This window comes from Dipodomys spectabilis, unplaced genomic scaffold (genome assembly GCF_019054845.1).
Source record: "Dipodomys spectabilis isolate Male_0828 unplaced genomic scaffold, ASM1905484v1 ptg000069l, whole genome shotgun sequence".
NCBI classification, from domain to species: domain Eukaryota; kingdom Metazoa; phylum Chordata; class Mammalia; order Rodentia; family Heteromyidae; genus Dipodomys; species Dipodomys spectabilis.
In genome coordinates, this window is record NW_024870746.1 from 26,825,675 (window position 1) to 26,842,944 (window position 17,270).

Here is a 17,270-nt window from a genome sequence, read left to right on the forward strand (position 1 = left end):
TTTGTATTCTGGTAACTAAATACCCCTGGATAAGGTCCCAGATCCATATGTTATAAAACAAATTCATACTATATGATGATTTACACCTCAAGGAAGACATTGAAAATGGTATAAAACAACTGGAAAGCAATAAGCAGTCTGTTCAGACTTCTTGCAGATTCCCCCCCCCCCCCCCAATCCCCAAATAAGGAAGTTCTTTTTAAGCTGTATATACAATATAGCACAGTCTAATTGCCTAAGAAGGAACTGCTACCTTGCAGACTACCTAATATGCTCATCAAGGCTTCTCACTCTTTGCAGTTGGTAGCATTTATTACTTCTGTCTGGTTCCTACACATGAAGGCACTAAATTAGGTGTAAATGCCCATATGCTCATCACTTCAGTAGTGACATTTACTAAGTAAATGGAAAAAAGTCTCAAATGGCTCTGCCTAAGTCATTGCAAACATAGCTGGTTGTCAAAAGCTAGACCAATTTCTTTGTCTTTTAAGCCTGAAATTTTCTCATGGTACCTGGTGACTGAGGAGCAAGAATGGTTTCACAGCCATTTGAAACACTATTGACTCATAAAACATTGGAAAGACAATAACTAAATATAGCCACAGAAAAGATCCATAGGATATATAGTGATAAAAACTCTAAAATCTTCCTGTCAAGTAGTCTGTTTACAACTGATTTAAAACTAAAAGGCAGAAAGTGTATTACCTAAGAAACTGAAATAGCTAAGTCTGCTTTTGCTTAAAACAGTATCAAGTATTATGAATCACAGTCTCCTGCAGAGACACAAATTTTAACTTAGGATGTTTTCCCTCATTACTTACGTCTATATGCCTTTGCTGTCACCCTAACTCTGCAAGTTATACATAAACACATTTCCCAACTTTGATACAACCACAAACATATGTAAATAAAAAAGGCTGCTTACTCGGAGTGTCTTGGCAGTCGGGGAGGGAGATGCTGGGGGAGAATCAGACTGAGATTTCCTATTCCGAGTGAATTCTTTACTTCGGGTATATAAAGAGGACATGACTCTTCAGGATGTAGACACTCAACCTCTGGATTCTTCACACAAAGCTGGGAAACTGTCCCTGTTGGTTACCCTCACAGAATTTCTCCTTTTGAATCGGTGCAAGATGACTTTGGGTAGAACTAAATAAAGGATAAAAGCCGCCCTGTAAATTATAGTCTTGAGCTCTGAACCAGTCCACAGTTAAACAGAGTTTGAGAGGCGTGTTCCATAAATATTTTCAATTCAGCTTCAACCACCGTGCTCACAGTGGAGTTACACTGTGCTGAGCAACAACACCTTTTATGCCTAGGTTGAGTCCTTGATTCTCCCCAAAGGATACTTCTTATTGAGGCTTGCTCGTCCACAAAACCTGAATCTAGGTTCCTGATGACACCAGATTAAATCCCAGAGGAAGGATGACTCTGGATCCTGCCACAGATGAGTTGGGAACAATGACTGTCACTTAATCCAGATGAAAGATATACAAATCCTCTAAAAATCATGCTGTCTTCCCTTAGCTTGACTCCACTGGACTGTAAGGGTTTAAAATTGCTGCCATAAATTCAGGTTAAACAACTTAAAAAACAAACAAAAAATACAAATAAGGAACTAAGAGCTTATGAGAAAGAAGCGGTCTAAGGAAGTCAGCTTTTCCTAAGTCCTTCCAGACCAAGCTGCTTTTACATATAAACACTCAGTCATACACACATCTTTTCCCCTCCCCTCTCCTATTTTCTGACATTCCAAATCCCTATTCGCTCAGCAAGGAATGCTGGAGGCGAGCCAAGGGCAAAGATTCACTTTCAATTCAGAATTCGGGTTGCCACTTGTAGAAAGAAAAGAAAGCTGCCAGCGTCTAGGAACCAAGGGAAACTCTTTGGGGGAATGCTGGGGGGCAAAGCCCCACCTTCCAGAATTCACCACTTCACGGAGAGAGCAGTGACTTCAGCTGATTTCTCTAAACACTTCTCTAAGGCGTGAGATTGGTGAGTTTTCAACTTCTCGATCTCTTAAGTAACAAAGTCCAGACAGAAACACCAGCCAGAGAACCTCATGGCCTTTTATACTCAATTTTAGTGAGATGTCATTTCTGCTACTTTATAAGGAAGACTCACAGCTTGAAATTGGCCCAGTAGAAAGGAAACTCAGTGTGGCTCAATCTCTAAATGTAAAGCTCATCTGAGTTTCCTAAGATGCTACAATCAGGAAGGAACAAGATTACAAAGGAGTGTAACAGTGAAGAAAAAAAGTCAGAAATAAAGTGAGAAAAAGACAGACATGAAGATGTAATGATGACTGTGGGATTCAGCAGCACAGGGAAAATTAAGAGTTAAGAAAAAAGGAATTTCTTTCCTGGGTGGTGAAGGTTTTGCATTTGGCTTGAAGAAACATTTGATTTGAGCTTCTGCACTCTGTTGTCACCGCTGACTCTCCAGCATTTCCAGGCCACATGCTTTCTAAGCCGATGAGTTTATCCCCAGAGTAACAACACACTTCTCTCTGGGTTCCTGGAAACTATCCTGTCCAACTCTCTCCACAGGAAATTTATACTTCTTCCTCCAGACCTTTCCAACCTTTCCTCCTCTTTTCCCTCTGATTTGCTGGTATCATTTTTTTTTGTTCCAATGACCGCTTTTATGAAATTAAGTTAAGAGAAATAATCAGGTACTTGGGAGTTAGTCTAAGGAATACAGTGGGAAGAGGATTTAAAAAGAGATCTCTGATGCATTCCCAATCCGAAAAATCTTCCTAACGATACTGGCCAATTCTACTACAGCCATAATAATAATAATATTTGCAAAAAGGCCAATTATTGTGGGAAATCAGATATATAAATTTTAAATTATGGATACAGTTTATATAGTCAATACCACAAAATAAGAGTGAAACTTAGTTTACGACCTCTTCACTTAGAAAGGAAATGTTAATGTGAATTTTGAGAATAACATACTCAGAGCAAGTATGATTGGTTATAAGGTGAATATGCTCAACAAAAGTTAAGAGGTTTCATTACTCTTTAAAGGGTCAGCTAGCATAACTGTGATCAGCCAGTTTCCAGACTTGGTCTTCTAAAGTTACTCAGCGATACAGTCACTGGAGATTGGAGAGGGAGAGACTATCACCCCCTGAACTCTGAAATGGTTCTTTGTTTCTTCTCACTCCTATTTTGAGGTAGTTCTAACAATGGCAAACTTTTGTATCTTACTGTTTTAACACATACTATCTTGTCTGATCCTCTCAACTATGCTAAAAAATACAGTAGTATATTATAAGACTGAAGAAAAAGTTCTGAAAGGGTAAATGACTTAGCCAAAAACATATAGTCTAAGAGAGAAGCAAAACACAACTGGCTGAGTCATAAGCTTTGGTTGATTAAGGTAAAGTAAAAACAGATCTGAAAAGATGCACCAGATTTGAAAAAATTCAAAAGCCTTCAAGAAGGTTCTAGGTATTTGAGACATCCACAGGAATACATCAGAAATGTAGAACAGAAGTAGCTTCTCCAAAAAGTTAAAGCTTTCTTCATTCACTTGTTCTTGGATATATTTTCTTTTTCCCAACCCTGCCAGCAAGCATTTAGAGTTCCTTTTTGACTCAAAAGACATTAACTTCTTGTGAAAATGAAAGCATACTTCATATTCCAGTGGAAAAAGAACTGGAAGGAGCTAGAAGTACGGCTAAGTGATATAGCACCTGCCTAGCAAGTGTGAGGCCCTGAGTTCAAACTCTAGTGCTACCATCACCCAAAAATAATAAAGAAAAGAAAGAAAAAAAAACCAGCCATGGTCTTGTCCCTTTCTCTTCCTTCAGAGAGCCCAGTTTTCAGGTGATATACATTTCTAGCATCATCCCAATTACAGATGCAGAGATGAAAACAGTGTACATTTTTCTTCACACTGGCCTACCTTAAATAACATCCTGGCCATGGGCACACCCACTGCCTCTCAGAAGATTGCCTAACCATACATTTTCTGCTCAGGGATAATCAGCGTGGAGTAAGAATCACTTTCCTCTCCTCTTCAAGTGGGAGTTCTCCAATTGATAATTCTATTTCTTCTCCAATTAAGATTTAGTAAACTAAGAGCTTGGTAAAAGAAACCTCAGAAACAAACTTTTCCAGGTTAAGCTTTTGCAAAAGCCTTTTGTTTAGAAAATAATTTATTCCAAACAGGCAGGACAGAATGTTGGGCTCATCTGTTTCAGTTCTTCTAGGTGAGATAAAGGGAAGGGGAAGTTCATACATGTTAAGAGTGTTATTAATTACAGCGGAATTAAGACTACCAGGTGGTGAGTTTTATAGTCTTCAGAAAACACAAACATCCAAGGAAGGATTATGTACACTTGCCTTTGAGACAATACACATTGTGTGACTAAACCAATAAAATATCTTATTTTTGTGGGTTCAGACCACCAAATCTCATCAACTCTCAAAACTTAAACGGAAAAAAAAATCAGTTAAATAAGTTCTAGTACTTTTCTCTTTCTTTTTAAAGAAAAAGTAAATGCCATGGTTTAAAAGTGATAATGTTCAGTAAAATGCCTCTTCCGTGGTAACTCCCAAAGCAACTAACATGCTACTGTCATGTTCTGCATGTGGCTGGAAAAGTGTGTTGGCCTTAAAGCATATAGTCTCGCTTGAAATTCAAACCTCTGCTTGACTATCTGACATGACCCACTCTTAAACCTCACCCTCAAGTACTGATAATGCACCCCAGTTCAGTATTACCTGGTTTAGAGCATGTATAACATCCAGCAGTGCCTGGTGTGGTCACACACAATACATGGTAGCAATTACAGAAATAACCTTGTCACTGGAATTTGTAAAACATATCTATCTAAGAGAATAAATGAAAAGCAGAAGCAAGTAGCTTAAACATGACTCTTCCCATTTTATGACCTCAATTTTCTTATGGTTACATAAGAGACTACTGTGAAAGGAATGACAGAATCTCCTCAAGGAATTAAGGAAAAACTTCTCTAACTTTTCAACCCCTCTCTCATCCCAAATTTTCTTATTTCTGGGAAGGCAGTACCCTGGCAATAAGTGGAGGATACAGTTCAGAAGCAACTACCTGTTCTAAAGTTAGAGGACTGGATTTATACATGGATGTTGGGCAAATACACAAATACATTAAGACTAATGGAAAAAACTGTTTAGGTATAAACATGAGAGGAAAAGCTGAATGAATATTGTGTTGGTATGCAGTGGAAGGTATTAGTATAATTTTCAAAATAGAAAAAATAACTATATGTAAATATGTGCAAGTGTGCATGTTAATGAATGTGTCTACATGTGTATTTCTTAGCCTCTGTCTATTGATAAGGGCTGGGAAGATCAACCTTTGGAATATTTTGCATATCTTGTGCTCAGATCACTATTTCTAAATACACTCTCCATCAAAAAGAATGAGGGTCCCTTGAGAAGTAGCCAGTTCCACAGCTGGAACAGGAAAAGGTCTTTTGAATCAGTGCTTAAGCAGTGATAGGGACAGGAAAAGGATACAGAAATCGATTTAAGAAGTCCCAGGCAAAGAGTATGATACTTTACTGAAAAACAACTAAAGCAAAAAGGACTGGGGGTATGGCTCAAGTTATAGATTAAGTGCCTATTAAACAAAAAATCCAAAATTCAAATCTCATTACGACCAAACAGGGGACCATATAAGCATCAAAATAAATGATAGCAATGAATTGTAACCTTTTAAATAAAAGAGAAATCCATAAGTACACAGTGATATAAAGAAATGAATGAGCTGAATGATCGTGGCTTACACCTTTAATCCTAGCTACACAGGAGGCTGAAATCTGAAGATTGAGGTTTGAAGCCAGCTTGGACAGGGAAGTCTGTTAGACTCCAAAAGCTAGAAGCAAAGGTATGGCTAAAGTGGTAGCATGCCAGTTTTGAGCTGTAAAAGCTAAGGTGCGAGGTTCTAAGTTCAAGCCTAGCACCAGCACACACACACACAAAAGAAGTTCTTCCTTAAAGCAAAATGTTTCCTAATAAATATAGAAAGCAATAAAGTTAAAGAAAATCATCTTTCAGAAATTTTCATTATAATCAACCCAGGAAAGGAATATGAGTTGATTCCAAAACTGGTGAGTAAAAGTCTATGAGCAAGTGGATTTTTACATACTCTCTAAGTGTTGCCTATAAAATATTTATTCATTACAATGAATGAGAAAACCTTTACTGTGGAGACAACTGGCAGATGCCAACTTAAGGAGTGATCAAAGTCATTACCCTAGTAATATACACCAGTGCCCAGTCAACATGATGTTTGTAAACTTCATCTTAAAAAGATTTTAAATATGCAAGGATTGAAGAGTATGTAAGGAAGAAGGGACTATAAAGGCACAGGTGACATATAAAAGGAGAGAAGAACAGCACTGGCTCTTTGGGTCACAAACTGATTGAAAAAAAAATCCTGGAGTATACATATACAAATGCATATAAAAAGGAGAGGAAGACTATACTGGCAAAATTGTGTATTACCTACAAACAATTTCTAAAAATAATCATTACAATTCCATTGGCTTAGAATACCTAGAGATGCCTAACTTTATCATGCTATAGGTCATTAAAAAAAAAACCACCTTAATATCTTGGAATTGGTTACTTTTTTGGGGGCAGGTCCTAGGGCTTGAACTCAGGGGTTGAGCACTGACCCTGAACTTTTTTGCTTAAGGCTAGAGGCACAGTTCCACTCTGGCCTTTTGGAGATAAGAATCTCATGGACTTCTCTGCATGGACTTGCTTCAAAACTTGATCCTTACATCTCAATCTTCTGAGTAGCTAGCTAAGAGACACCAGCACCTGGCTGGAATTGGTTACTTTTAAAATTAAAGTTATCAGAAGTATTTTTACAATCTCACAGTTCTTACAATAGCTTTCAAGTTTTATTTTTTTTGTTGTTGTTAGGAAATTCTGCTGCTCCTGGCTGAAGAGATCAGAGACTGTCTCACTAACTTAGAGAATATGAAGAGTGAGCGTTAGCTATGCAACTTCATTCTCATAGTCTGAGGTCTGAGAGGTTTTAAGGCAGTAAATGTTGGGTGACTTTAGCCAGAAACTTAATGCCTAGACTTTCCTGAAGTATTCTCAAAAACTTGAAACAATTATCTAAAACTATAATATCTGTTATTCCATTTCCATGGTAACAAAAGGTTTCTTGCCATGACACATTTCATCAGATATTTAAAAAAAGTATGGGAAGGCTGGGAAGGTGGCTCAGTGGTAGAGTGCTTGCCTTGCATGCATGAGGCCCTGGGTTCGATTCCTCAGTACCACATAAGCAGAAAAAGCTGGAAGGGGTGCTGTGCTCAAGTGGTAGAACATTAGCCTTGAGCTGAAGAGCTGAGGCCCAGAGTTCAGCCCCCATGACCAAAAAAAAAAAAAAAAAAGAATGGGAAAGTTCCCTGGGAAGGTAAGCATAACTTCTAGACTAAAAGGTCTTCAAGGCCCAGAGGGGATCTCTAACAATTTGTTAGACATTACTTAGTCTTTCAAAAATTTCTTGGCTGCTTTCTGCAAATCAACTTTTTAGTAGCTTTGTTTATAAACTTCTGAGTAACCACAATAACAGAGTATTTTAGGTCAGATTTAGGGAAGAAGGTGGTGAGTCAAGTATTACCAGTTAAGAACAGTTTAAGTTGCTTCTTCCTCCTTTTGGAGGTAAGCATTTGATATAGAAAAATCACTTTCAGGCTTATTTATGGATATTAGACCCAAAGAATCTTTTTATTTTGCATTAACAACAGAAGAAAACAAATCACTTTGTGTGTGTGTGTGTGTGTGTGTGTGTGTGTGTGTGTGTGTGTGTGTGTGTGTGTGTGTGTGTGTGTGTGTGTGTGTGTGTGTGATGTGTATATTAAGGCTTGAACTCAGGGCCTGGGTGCTGTCCCTCAGCTCTTCAGCTCAAGGCTTCTGGCTTTTTCTGCTTATGTGGTGCTGAAGAATTGAACCGAGGGCCTCATGCATGCAAGGCAAGCACTCTACCATGGGGCCACCTTGCCAGCCCATATGTGTGTGTTCTTTAAGACATGATTCCTACTTGGAAAAAGATCAGAGAAATCTCAAGATCTAATTGCAAAGTATGATCTCTGTAATGATGAAATTAATAACCAGGCCTCTTTTTGTTTTTATATAATAATTTCTGATACCTTCCTAAATAAATTGTTAGAATTTTTTCATTGTTTTGTTTTTCTGCCATACTGGGAATCAAACTTAGGGCCTTGTACATGCTAGGCATGCTTTCAACCACTAAACCACATTCCTAGCCTCAAATAAGCAGTTTTTAAAGGAGACCAGGGAACCAAGTCAGAAGATAGGCAGAATCCAAAAGAACTTCATTTACTAGCATATGCATTTATACTGGTATTTTATTGGTACCTAGAGGAAGGAAATAAGTTTGGTAACTCATCTGCTTCTTTTAATTTCCCAAATAATTCTTGTCTTTTTGTGGTGATAACTCACAGTTAATGATGGCTGCTGCACAGAGCTCCTAAGTGAGGGTGAGCCACCAGGGACTTTATCACAAAATTAATCTCACTTCTCCTTTGAAATGAATCATTCTAGTGTGAAGAACCTTCTTTCATTCTACATGTGAAGAAAATGCTGACCAGAGAGGTCATGTAATTCTTTCCACCTAATACAGGTCTTTTGACATATGCTTTTTATGAAAAAGCAATAAAAGCTAAAAAACCCAGACCAAAAAAGGTCTGTACTAAAAGGCTTGTAAATACTCTGGTGGCTTGTTGGGGAGTGAAGGGAGGCAACAGTATCATTATAAGGTGCAAGGCAGCAACAGAAAGAAAGCAAGACAAGGGCCTACAAGGTGCATTGGAACAGAGCTCACAGTGATGTAATACTCTACAATACTCTACAGCTTTTCTCTCATAGAGTTAAATGTTCATGTTCTAGTGTTAGTGAAAGATTACATCCTAGAAACTCACTTAAGAGCTAGGGATTATAGGGCTGGGAAGATGGCTCAGTGGTAGAGCGCTTGCCTTGCATGCCTGAGGCCCTGGGTTTGATTCCTCAGCACCACATAAGAAAAAAGCCGGAAGTGGAGTGGCTCAAGTGGTAGAGCGCTAGTCTTGAGCTGAAGAGCTGAGGGACAGTACTCAGGCCCAGAGTTCAGGCCCCACGACTGGCCCCCCCCCAAAAAAGAAAAGAGTTAGGGATTATAAAGGCCCTTTAAGAAAATCACTCTGCAAACCTTCCCCAGAATTGGTTCCTGTGTTTAGTTGTTTTAGCAATTAAGTTTAATTTTGCAAGAGCTTAAAGAGGCAAACACTAATGAAAAGCTATCTTTTTTTGTTGTTGTTGTTTTATGTGAATAACTTATGCAGATGTCTCCCACCCCCATTCTCTTCACTATCTTCACAGGCTCCAGGACAGAAATGGCTGTAAAGTTAGAAAGGGTCAAGTCAGAATCTGGGTAGAGCTTTTCCAGGCTGTGGAGGCAATAATCTTTATCACTAGGGTTATTGTCTCAATGATATAAAGTGGTACCAGTAGTAGGTTAGGGGCAGAGATGTTAAATATCCTGCTATGCTGGAGACATGAATAAGTAAGTACTCTGTCAAAAAGCTTTAACACCCTGATAAAAAAAATGTTCAAATTCATCAGAAGTATTAACAGAGAAAATTAAATCTTTTGATTAGCTTAAAAACAGCTGATCAAATATTACAATGGATAGTTTAAAATATATATGATTTGTGTGAAACTTTGTCAAAGCCAGTATCATGGAGAAATAATGTTATCGCATGTATATCCCAACATTCACTAGAAAGCACACTTGTCTAGAGCATGTAGAAGGTCCTGGGTTTGATACATAGCACCATAAAAAAATTAAAAATATATAAATAAGTTAAAAATGAAAGCTGGGTGCTGGTGGCTCATGCCTGTAAAACTCGTGTGTGTGTGTGTGTGTGTGTGTGTGTGTGTGTGTGTGTGTGTGTGTGTGTGTGTGTGTGTGTGTGTGTGTGTGTGTATTTTTTTGGGGGGGGGGGGTCAGTTGTGGGGTTTGAACTTTTGCCCTGGGCGGTGTCCCTTAGCTTTTCAGCTCAAGGTGAGCACTGTACCATTTGAGCCACAGTGCTACGTCTGGTTTTCCTGTGGTTTATTGGATATAAAAGTCTCATGGACTTTCCTGCCCAGGCTTGCTACTCAGCCTCCTGAGTAGCTAGGATTATAGGAGTGAGCCACCAGCACTGGTGCCCGGCTCACAAGATTCATATTTCCAATAAACACAGCACAAGAAGTAGTGCTGTGTCTCAAGTGGTACAGCATTAGCCTTGAATAGAAGAGGCTTAGGGACAGCATCCAGGGCCTGAGTTCAAGCACCAGGACTGGCCAAAAAAAAAAAAAAAATCAAACCAATCTGTTTAGTGCACAAAGATACTTGTAATAGGATATAGCTATAATCTCTAGGCTAGGTAAAATATCCTACAAAATATATTCTAAAATTTAGGTTCAACTGTTTAATGAGTGAAGGTGAAACCTACAATTTAAAGGTCATAGAAGGAAGTGGCGCTGTAGCTCAAGTGGTAGAGTGCTCGCCTTGAGTTGAAGAGCTGAGGGACAACGCCCAGGCCCAGAGTTCAAGCCCCACAACCGACAAAAAAAAAAAAAAAGAAAAAAAAAATAAAGGTCATAGAAAAATCTAAAGCTATGACTGAGAAGGTAAAGTATAAACAAAAATTATATTTAATGGGCTGGGAAGGTGGCTCAGTGGTAAAGTGCTTGCCTTGCATGTCTGAGGCCCTGGGTTCGATTCCTCAGCACCATATAAACAGAAAAAGCCGGAAGTGGTGCTGTGGCTCAAGCGGTAGAGCACTCGCCTTGAGCTGAAGAGCTGAGGGACAGTGCCCAGGCCCAGAGTTCAGGTCCACGACCAGCAAAAAAAAAAAAAATTATATTTAAGGTCATGTTTTTAAGTTGTTGTAAACATGATTTGTTTCTGTATTTTGGTCATTATTTTTAAAAGCTGGGTCTTGTGGCTCATGCCTGTAATCTTAGCTATTCAGGAGGCCAAGATCATGGTTCAAAGCCAGCATGGGCAGGAAAGGCATGAGAGTCTTATCTCCAATTAACCACCTAAAAATGGAAGTGGAACTCTGGCTCAATGTGGTAGATAACTAGCCAGAAACCAAAAAACTCAGTGAGAGTGCCCAGGCCCTGAGTTCAAGCTCCACAAGTGACTGGGAGAAAATTTAAAAAAAGAGCTATAAATTTGGCTGAATGCTCGATCAGGTGGTAAAAAAAAAAAAAAAAAAAAAAAAGAATGATAATTTCCTATTTTTAGTAAATACAGAGTTTTATGGAAAAAGTTCCCTAATAAGAAAAACAATCTATGTTTGGTTCATTTAGAAATTTAAGTACTCTCAATTAGTTTTCATGGTTGTGAATTTAGTTGATTCAGAAATAAAGCCTGCTTTGTTTGTTTGGCTTAACAAAGAATAGTCCCTCCGCAACAATAAAAATGTGTTTAGACACTTAACATTTTCTTTTCTTATACCAGAACATGCCCTCAAAGACTATCAAAGAACCCTTCTGGTTTGCTACAATGAACTAGCATGAAGCCCTTTTTGCTTTGCAGACACTGTTGATAATATAGTGCAAATGTTTATCCATATGTTTTATTGTCTATGTGCCACATTTAGTACAAATATTTTAAAACAGTTGAAGGCTAGGGGTATAGCTCAGTGGTAGAGTCTTGCCTAGGAAGCTCAAGGCCCTGGGCTCAAACCCTAGCACCAAAACAAACAGTAAATAAACCCACCAACAAAACAAGATAAAAGATTTCTTTGCACTATTCAACTCTCTCACTTCTCTTATTCTCAAATGATTTTCTTGAGTTAATTTTTTTTTTTTTGCCAGTATTGGGGCTTGGGCATTTTCCTTGAGCCTCTTTGTTGCTCAAGACTAGTGCTCTACCACTTGAGGCGCCGTGCCACTTCTGGCTTTTCCTGAGTAGTTTATTAGAGATAAGAGTCTCATAGATTTCCTGCCCAAGCTGGCTTTGAACTGAGATCCTCAGATCTCAGCATTCTGAACAGCTAGTATTATAGACATGAGCCACTGGTGCCTGGCAAAAAAAGATATTTTTTTTGGTTGTGAGGCTGGGTGCTGTCCCTCAGTTCTTCAGCTCAAGGCTAGAGCTCTACCACTTGAACCACGGTGCCACTTTCAGTTTTCTGGTGGTTTATTGGAGAGGAGTCAATAGACTTTCCTGCTCAGGCTGGTTTTGAACCGTGATCCTCAGATCTTAGCCTCCTGAGTAGCTAGGAATACAGGCGTGAGCCACCAGTGCCTGGCACTAAATTTTTTAATAGCCAATATTTTCCTTTGCCTTTCACATTTATACTGGAGATTAGCTTGACCTTTATACTAGGGTTCTATCAGGACAGGCAGAAGCTTTTCTTTTGGCTAAAACAAATATATATATTCCTCTAAAGATGCTACAAAAGTTTCTTCCTGCCAGATGTGGTAGTACACATCTGTAATCCTAGCTATCAGTGGCAGAGGCATGGGAGTTTGAAAGCAGCCTGGGCTACATAGTAAGACTGTCTCAACAAACAAAACAACAACAGCAATTTCTTACCATGCCTAAGATATAGGACAACACAAAACAATACAACCCTTAACACACACACACACACACACACACACACACACACTCACACACAGAAAAAGATAAAGCTCAACCATCATAAAATAGAAAAAGCTGAAAGCAAAGTATTTCACAGGGAGAATACTATTGTTTGATTCAGATTATTTTGGTCTGTGATAGGTAAAGTTTGTGTACTATTGTGTACTATTCAGAAATGAAGTTCCTTTAGTCAACCATAGGCAGGGGTGGGGGCTGCTAGAGGAGGCAGAAGGAGGGAAGGGGAAACAAGTCCCAGGTACACAAGTTAATAGTCCTGTCAGCTCTGTTTTTCCCACATTGCAATGCCAATGTAATTCCACACAAACACAATTTTGCTGAGGACAACACTGTTGAAGAGCATGAGAGTTAGGTGTGTACTTCTCTAAGAAACACCACTTGTGAGGTTCATGAGGCATGGTGATGTTTGTGGCAAAGAAGACCAATGTGGGAATCAAACTAATTAGATTCTTGGAGTCTGTTGTTGTTTAGCGTGCAAAATAAGAAAGAGCTAAGGTCTATGACAGCAGAGCTGACCGGCATACACTGAGCCATATATCATTCTCTTGGAGCACAAAAGTCAGGTTGGCACTAACATCCAATGTCTCAATAGTTCTAAGTAGTTTGTACTGTGCTATGTGCAATGTTGGTTGACTGGAGTGGTGATAACAATGGGTTACTGAGTTCAGGTAACTGCGTATCCAAAACCTGTCATTACAACTGGAACCAAAGACTAAAGATCTACTGTTAATCACACACAAGGGTGATAGAGGTCTCATGTACCAACCCATAAAACTTATGCTGCCTAAGTATAATGGGAAATGCTTTTTTACTTTTTTAGTGCTGTCTGTGGGAAGTACTTTTGTTGTTCCTAAATAAACTGGAAGCAAGACAAGATTCTGCTTTTCTCTTTTTCCCTCCGTCTCCTCCCCCTTTCCCCCCTCTCTTCCTTTCTTCCTTCCTTCCTTCCTTCCTTCCTTCCTTCCTTCCTTCCTTCCTTCCTTCCTTCCTTTCCTTCCTTCCTTCCTTCTTTCTTTCTTTCTTTTCTTTCTTTCTTTCTTTCTTTCTTTCTTTCTTTCTTTCTTTCTTTCTTTCTTTCTTTCTCTCTCTCTCTCTCTCCCTCTCTCTCTCCCTCCCTCCTTTTCTCCCTCCCTCCCCCCTCTTTTTTTCATACCAGTCCTGGGGCTTGAATTCAAGGTCTGATCACAGTCCCTGAGCTTTAGTGCTAAATGCTAGTACTAGCTCTACTTCCAGGTTTGCTTGTTTTTGGTGGTCAGTTGGAGATAAGAGTCTCACAAACTTTCCTGATTGGGCTAGCTTTGAACCACAATCTTCAGATCTCAGTTTCCTGAGTAGGTAGGATTATAGGCATAAGCCACCAGGGCCTGCCTGCCTGTCTCCCTCCCTTCCTTCCAAAATATTCTCTGAAACAGTTTTAATATGATTTTAATACTTAGTCCTTGAAGGCTCAATAAAGTTTATCCCCAAAGTCTAGGCTTGGTGTCACTGGCAGGAGATAGTGGTGACTGAATTTTTAAAAACAGTTCATTATTTTCTGCTTTTATATTAATTTATGTCAATTCTTCTACTGTTTTAGGCTTGCTCTAATCTGTTAGTAAGTGTTACCAACTGTTCCCTCACTCTCCATTTCACCAAGGCCTTCTATGTGCTAACTTGCTAGCTTTTTGCACTGAAAGCTTAGCTTATTTATTCCTCAAGGAATTTTTACCCTCTCTGAAGCCTAGGATGAACAGCTTCATTTATCTCTCCTTTTAGTTAAATTCCACAGTCCATTATTATCAAAATCACTCTCATTCCTTTCTCTTTCTTCAGAATCTCTGACAATACTAAAACTCGTTTTTGTTTAAATCCAAAACAGTTTTCTACCTACTCCACACCTGTACCTATGCAACTGAATGTAGCTGGATAAAAATATACAACCATGCTCAATGGCCTCAACTTAAGTTCATTTCTTTGGACCTGTAGACCCAATTTACTTCCCTAAGTAATTAGTTCACCCTTTTTCTTTCAACTGACCACCTAACATTTTCTTCCCTCATGGCTGCTAGTCTTGTTTTCCTTTTCTTCTTCCTGTTGTGGGCTTTGAACTCAGCTTCTGGGCATTGTCCCTGAGCTTTTTTGCTCAAGGCTAGTGCTCTACCACTTTAAGCTACAGCACCACTTCCAGCTTTCTGGTGGGTTAATTGGAGATAAGAGTCTCATGGACTTTCCTGCCCAGGCTGGCTTTACACTATGATCCTCAGATCTCAGCCTCCTGAGTAGCTAGGATTATAGGCATGAGCCACCAGTGCTCAGCTGGTCTTGTTTTCTATCTCATTAAGAAAATTAAGGGATTGGGAATGTGGCCTAGTGGTAGAGTGCCTGCCTAGCATGCATGAAGCCCTGGGTTCAATTCCTCAGTACCACATACACATACAAAAAAGCCAGAGGTGGCACTGTGGCTCAAGTGGTAGAGTGCTAGCCTTGAGCAAAAGGAGCTCACGAACAGTGCCCAGGCCCAGAGTACAAGCCCCATAACCGACAAAAAAATAAAAATAAAACAAAACAAAACAACAAAACACTTATTTCCATCAACACATGTAACCATAACCTACCATTATTCTCACAGTTGCTACTACTTATTAACTCAACATGCTTCTGTCTGAACTGTTCCCTTCATCCACATCAAGGCAGTCAACTATGCTATGTCTCCATTCTTCCTTTTTTTTTTCTTTTTTCTCCTCTCTCTGGAATCATTCTCAAAAGCAAATATGCACCTATTGCTCCTATCTTCAAACAAAACAAAATATACCCCCCCCCAATACAACCTTAACTATATCCCCCTTGCAAGATGCCACTGATTTCTTTGCCATTGAGCAAAAATTTGTTCCTAGAAAAAATTTTTTCTCAGTATTTTAAATTCCCTTCCACTGTATTTTCAAATTAATCAAGCCTTTCCTCTCAATATTCTTAAATCACTCTTTGCCTTATTGCTAATATCAAGTAGCCTTTGTCTTCTTTGACCTACCAGTACCTTCAACACAGTTGGAAAGTACCTCTTTCTTAATGTATTTTTTTTCACACTCACTGGACTCCATAAATTTCCTAGAGCAGATTTCTCTTTTGGTGTTGTTTTATCTCACACAGGAGCAACTAAGAGCTCCTCAGATTTGTAAATTTTCCAGTTGAATAGTTAATATATCGCACAAAACTCAACATCCCTGAAACTGGACTCCCAACTTCATCTGCATCATTGCCTATGTCACTTTGTTTCTCCTTTACGTTAGGAGCAAGCAGCTTATTTCTGGCTTTGACACTGCTGTTATGAGCAGAATAAACCCAGTCTCCATATTCAGACAGCACAGTGTGCTACTGGTTTCTGGATTCATGTTCTGAGGGGATGGGATCTTGCCAAAAAATAATGGTCCTAATCACTTGTATCCATTTGTAGCTTTTTCTTATCACAGTGACTTTCTTTCCATTATTGGCCTAAAGTGATTTTCTTTCCCTTGTTTTTAAAGTATGACTCTTTGGAAGGAAATCTTAAAAAAAATATTCACTTGTCATTTGTGTTGTGGAATGGGAAGGATAAAAGTCAAAATGTGATCACTCTTCCATCTTGATCTAGAAACCTCAGAGTGGCTTTCACTTTGAAATAAAGGCAGCTCAATCTTCTGTAAACATTAACTCATATATCCAGAGTTTAAACTCAAAATCAACTGTAGTGAAAGAAAGTTCCTATTATTTGGAATTTGTTTGCATTGAAATAGATAACTGACTTACTGAAAAATCAAAATGGAAGGGTGACCTCAAAGGTAAGAAACTTGGGATAGCAGTGAACTTCATTGGAAACCTTATGTACAAACTCTACCAATGTTTTCCCTAAATGGAATCAGACTCAAAAAAGCATTCAGAGCTTCCCTGGCCCAGGAAGAGTCAATGCAGCAGAGGGCTGTCATCAGCACCAACCTGCACCTGGAAGGCAGCCATCTGTCAATGGAAAGAATGCTGGACTGAGAACTCAGAACTATTCTAGTTTATTCACTGCCACTAAGTCCTTACACAACTCAAGTTAACCATGTCCTCTTCTATGGCCCAAGGTTTTTCATTAAAATAAGAGAGTTGAAATAGAATAGCTTCTAAAGTAGCTTCCAGAAATAATTTTCTGTAGCCTCAACAGCTTGATATTTTGTAAGTAGATAGAGTCCTCTCTTCTTCAGTTTGCTGAATAAACAACTTGCCAGGTAAAGAAAGAATATCATATATTCCTGAGACCAGTTTTCAAATTAAGTAGAAGTCAGAATTACCGGATGCATGGTTTTACTTGCTTACCACTCTACAAAGACACAGCTGGATGGTAGCTGGATGAAGTTTCAGTGTGGGTATAAACACAATTTAAGTTTTAAATAAAACAAACAAACCAATCTAGACCAAAACAAAAATCACAAAAATAAGCCCAGACAAAACAAAGAGTAAGATGTCTATTCCTCTAAAATGTCTGTCATTGATAGTTAAGAAGATAACAAAAAATAATAAATTTCAAACTAGCCTGATCAAGTACAGATAAAGACAAAACTAAACAGCTGACAGCAGTTACAGGTGGTGAG

The 17,270-nt window shown here is 38.9% G+C and overlaps 1 protein-coding gene across 5 annotated transcripts in view; it reads right to left on the reverse strand.

The window, feature by feature from the left end:
* Positions 1–17,270, reverse strand: part of Ppp1r12b (protein phosphatase 1 regulatory subunit 12B) — a 204,202-nt gene that overhangs the window by 44,446 nt on the left and 142,486 nt on the right. The window contains exon 1 of one of the 5 annotated variants that reach the window (XM_042681371.1): positions 926–1,671. The exons of the other annotated variants lie outside the window; for them this stretch is intronic. Coding sequence (XP_042537305.1) covers positions 926–1,027 — 102 coding nt within the window. The 5' untranslated portion in view covers positions 1,028–1,671. Of the gene's footprint in view, positions 1–925; positions 1,672–17,270 lie in introns of those variants that run through there. 5 annotated transcript variants of the gene reach the window in all.